The 4,812-nt window shown below is 42.8% G+C and overlaps 1 protein-coding gene across 1 annotated transcript; it reads left to right on the top strand.

Annotated features, from left to right (window-relative positions):
• Positions 1 to 429: 429 nt before the first annotated feature.
• On the top strand, positions 430 to 4,221 carry LOC123116812 (receptor-like serine/threonine-protein kinase SD1-8). The gene is made up of 7 exons (XM_044537711.1): positions 430 to 1,750; positions 1,888 to 1,989; positions 2,717 to 2,910; positions 3,001 to 3,208; positions 3,288 to 3,525; positions 3,609 to 3,759; positions 3,876 to 4,221. Exons 1-7 carry the CDS (start codon positions 430 to 432, stop codon positions 4,170 to 4,172), a joined length of 2,511 nt encoding a protein of 836 aa, XP_044393646.1. The 3' UTR covers positions 4,173 to 4,221.
• Positions 4,222 to 4,812: the final 591 nt, after the last annotated feature.

Here is a 4,812-nt window from a genome sequence, read left to right as displayed (position 1 = left end):
CTGCGCCGGAGCTGGACCATAATGTTAAGATCAGTATCTTAATGTTAAGATCTCACCCACCGCGGTCATTCGCTTTGTCTTGCTTTACGGATTTTCCTTCTATTGGGAGGCGATGTGGGTAATGATGACGAGAAAAAAACTAGCTATCTATAGTCAGCAGTGATGGTGGCATCCCAACTCCGACATGGATAGTTGAAATGTTAACTCCAACACATACTATGAAACCAACTGCTTGAAGAATTCTGCAACTTTGCATTATCAATCATCTGCTTCCGTGATAGAACAGTCGTTGATCGTTCGTCAAACCATATTTATATTTTACTTTGTAGCGAAGGTTCGATGCAAGTGCTTTTCTGGATTGAGCAGCACTGATATATAGCCTATAGCATAGGTATAGCTTAGTACCTAAGATTTTAGCCTAACCCATCGATGGATTCACTGGCTCTGGCTTGCCGCACCGCGGCCCTCGTCATTCTATTCCTTCCTTTGAGTGCTTCCGACGACCGGCTGGTCCCTGGCAAGCCACTGGCCCTCGGCAAGACCATCATCTCTGATGGCGGAGCGTTCGCCTTGGGCTTCTTCAACCCCTCCAACTCCACTCCAGCCAAACTGTACCTTGGCATATGGTACAACAATATCCCTGAGCTCACAGTTGTGTGGGTTGCCAACCGTGAAACCCCAGTCTCCAATAACACTTCCTCTGCACCGATGCTCTCCCTCACCAACACTTCCAATCTCATTATATCTGAAGGTAATAGTGGTGGCCGTGTCCTTTGGACAACAGCTAACATGACCACTATGATTGGCTCATCTACCCCAACAGCGGTGCTTATGAACACCGGCAACCTTGTCATCCGGTCGTCTAACGGTACCATGCTGTGGCAGAGTTTTGACAACCCCACGGACACACTCCTCCCCGGGATGAAGATCCGGATCAAATACAGGGTGCGCGGCACTGGCGATCGTCTGGTATCTTGGAAGGGCCCCAGTGACCCCTCGCCTGGTCGCTTCTCCTGTGGCGGCAACCCAGACACGCCCCTCCAAACATACATCTGGGACAAGGAGAGCTTGGTGTCCCGCGGTATCCCATGGACGGGGTACCAAGTGGAGAGCGTACGCCAACAACAGCTAGCAGGGGGCATGAACGTCAGTGATCTTATCATATACGTAGCCTACGTAGACAAGGACGGTGAGATATACGCCACATATAGCCTCTCTGATGGCGCCGCGGTCACAAGGTCTGTGCTGACCTACTCCGGCGAGTATCTCATGCAGAGCTGGAGCAGCAGCTCATCGGCATGGGTTGTTCTTTTGAAGTGGTCATCCGCTGGATGCAATGGCTATGCTTACTGTGGCCCCTATGGCTACTGCGACGTGACAACAGCGCCAGTCCCAACGTGTAATTGCCTACACGGCTTTGAGCCAGCAAACAAGTTGGAGTGGACCAGTGGCAGGTTCTTGGCTGGGTGCCTGCGGAAGGAGCAACTGCACAGGTGTGGCGGTAGCTTCTTGGCCTTGCCGGGGATGAAGTCACCAGACAAGTTCGAACTCATCGGAGGGGGAATTAGTACATCCGAGGAGTGCGCCGCGGAGTGCATCCGCAACTGCTCCTGTGTGGGGTACATGTACCGCAACATGAGTGGCAGCAGTTTAGGAGGTGACATGGCATGCATGGTATGGGCTGGGGAGTTGGTTGACACCGGAAAGGTTGGCGTAGGTGGCGAGACAATCTATCTCCGACTTGCAGCAGGTGGTAACATATTTCAAAATTTCCACACCTTCTACTACTAGTTTTGTCATTTTACTGTTGATTTGGTCTTTGCTAACATACTTCTAGTACTATCAGTCCTTTTCCTTTTCTTTATCGTATATTTATGTATGGTGCAGGTAAAAGGAGAAAGATCAATGCAATCAGGTTTGTGCTGTCAGTTTTAGGCGGTGCTGTTCTCATATTCATATGCTTCTCTTTTGCATGGTTAAAATGCCAAGGTATGTTTAGTTGCATCTCCTTGCAAAAAGTTGTATTTGACGACGACCTTATGAGAATGTCATTTGACTATATAAACATGGAATTTGACTTGTATTACCACAATATACCCTTGGTTTCAAGAATCATCTAAGCCCCTTGAATATGTAAAAATAATTTCAATTTGACTACATAAACTTTGAATTCTTCGTCTACTACCAAAATATACCCTCTGTTTCAAAAAACCTATAAGCTCCATTGAATATGTCAAACTAGAGCAAATAAACAATTTAGGTGCTTTTGTGTGCGTTTTAGCCATCATACCATCGATTGTAATGATAAGGGGCAATCTACTAGCAACTAAGATGTAGTCCACGTGCTAAAATCTCTACACATCAATCATTGTGGTTTCATGCTTAGTCGGGTTTGGAAACAAAAAAGCAAGGTCAAGTCACCATGCCTTGAACTCGAGGATAGTGTCTGCGTGCGTGTGTGCTTTATTAGAGGCGAGGTCAAGTGTGTTTTTCAAACATGCGGTCTGTGTTCTCTATGTCAAGTGATAGCCATATTGTCCGGAATGCGATTTTGACGTGGTGGCAACTTGCCTTGTGGGTTATCTCCTCTTCTATGCAAGTTCATAAAGGAATGTAAATGAACATCTGCAATTTAAGGGATCAAATATAACTTTTTCTTTCTAATGCCTATGGTATGCTTATTAGAGAGAAAATGACAATAACCGTGTGGGAGCAGGAAAGAATAAAAAATGGAGAAAGTACAAGATTATAAGATTGGTTTGCATGAGTACAACTCATGAAATCGGGGAAGAAAATCCTCCTCATGATCAAGAATTTCCATCTGTAAGATTAGAAGAAATTGCCCTCGCAACACACAATTTCTCTGAAGCATGCATGATTGGACAAGGAGGATTTGGAAAAGTTTACAAGGTAGTTTTTCAACGCACAATTCCTGTTATTACTTCTAAATTAGAACAAGTGCTTTGCTCATACGTAAATCAAAAACATATCTTTCTCTAGGGACTGTTAGGTGGTCAGGAAGTCGCAGTCAAGAGGCTAAGTAGAGATTCTCAACAAGGAACAAAAGAATTCAGGAATGAAGTAGTTCTAATTGCAAAACTGCAACACAGAAGTTTGGTCCGACTTCTTGGATGTTGTGATGAGGGAAATGAAAAGCTCTTGATATATGAGTATCTACCTAACAAGAGCTTAGAATCTAGCCTTTTTGGTAGACATTCTAATAATAAGCCATGATTTCGTAAAATAGCCCAACAATATTTTTTTGCTTACATCTGTTTATTTTTTAGATGACTCAAGAAAATTGTCGCTGGATTGGGCGACACGGTTTAATATCATCAAAGGGGTGGCCAGGGGGCTTCTATATCTTCACAAAGACTCAAGGATAACCATAATTCATAGGGACCTCAAAGTTGGAAATATTTTGTTGGATGTAGATATGAAACCCAAGATAGCAGATTTCGGTATGGCGAGAATTTTTGGTGATAACCAGCAAAATGCAAATACCCAGCGTGTAGTTGGCACATAGTGAGTATCCATTGAAAAAACCCTCATATTAATGGTTTTATAATTTCAACTCCCATTAAATAATTCAGACAATTTAAATGCAGTGGTTACATGGCTCCTGAGTATGCAATGGAAGGCTTCTTCTCTACCAAGTCTGATGTCTATAGCTTCGGCGTGTTACTGTTGGAGGTTGTAACTGGTATAAGGAGAAACTCCATTAGTCAAATGATGGGATACCCCAGCCTCACAGTCTATGTGAGTGCACAAAAAACTTCTCTCAAGTTTCTTTTCTAAAGTTGGATCAAAATTTTCAACCATTTTTTTGTTTGAGTGACTAAATAATATTGATATGAATTTTTTGGTTATTTTAGTCATGGAATATGTGGAAGGAAGAGAATACCGACGAACTGCCAGACTCATCCATCATAGATACTTCACCAGACGAAGTTTTGCTTTGCGTCCATGTAGCACTCCTATGCGTCCAAGAGAACCCAGATGATAGGCCATGCATGTCATCTGTTGTGTTCGTCCTAGAGAATGGAAGTACCACACTTACAACCCCCAACCGCCCTGCCTACTTTGTGCGAAGAAGTGCTGAACTGGATCAAATAAGAAATATTCAGACTTCTGTCAACAGTTTCACTCTTACCGAGATAGAGGGGCGATGAAATAATAATTCTGTAGTTTTTTATGTACTTAACACTGTTGTAAATTGGCTGGCTCACAAAATAGTGATGTCAGTTTTTAAAGAAGACAAAATAGTGATGTATCATGTGTTGTTCAGATGCCAATATCTCTGAATGTGTTTTCTATTCCGTTTCTGCCTCAATATAGCAGTCTCAGTTAAAAAAATAAATATGATGACACTTGAACGAAAATTAGGACTATAGGAGAACAAACAACTCCACGAAAGCGACCTGGATACAAGTGATCAGGTGTAGTGGCGTTCTGCTCTGCCGTCCTTGTACAAGTTCTGTGTTTACTTGAAAAAAAATGGCAGGATGGTCGGACAAAATTAGGGTGCATCATGCTGTGCAAGTACTAGATATTTAGAGGTCAAAATCCACACTTCGGTACTAAATTTGGATGGTAGATTTGATAATAATCGACTTTTGGAAATATTTTTGTAACTAGGAAACTCATCGCCCATTCGCCCCAATTGTTTGTAACTAGAAAATTATGTTATGCGAAGTGACAACTGCTTCATGTATGTACGGTTGAAGAATCAATCTGGAGTAGGAGCCAAATACTGTAGTTGCTGCAGTCTCATATATGCAACACTTATTTACTTGACCAGTATATAATATA

The sequence above is a fragment of the Triticum aestivum genome, chromosome 5B, assembly GCF_018294505.1.
Source record: "Triticum aestivum cultivar Chinese Spring chromosome 5B, IWGSC CS RefSeq v2.1, whole genome shotgun sequence".
NCBI classification, from domain to species: Eukaryota; Viridiplantae; Streptophyta; class Magnoliopsida; order Poales; family Poaceae; genus Triticum; species Triticum aestivum.
The sequence above is the reverse complement of the archived record's forward strand: the minus strand, read 5'-3'. Positions and strand labels throughout refer to the sequence as shown.

Coding starts and splice junctions, on each gene's coding strand:
- LOC123116812 (XM_044537711.1), top strand. CDS start 430: ATGGATTCACTGGCTCTGGCTTGCCGCACCGCGGCCCTCGTCATTCTA. Junction 2,911..3,000: donor GATTTGGAAAAGTTTACAAG/GTAGTTTTTCAA, acceptor ATCTTTCTCTAG/GGACTGTTAGGTGGTCAGGA. Junction 3,760..3,875: donor ACCCCAGCCTCACAGTCTAT/GTGAGTGCACAA, acceptor TGGTTATTTTAG/TCATGGAATATGTGGAAGGA.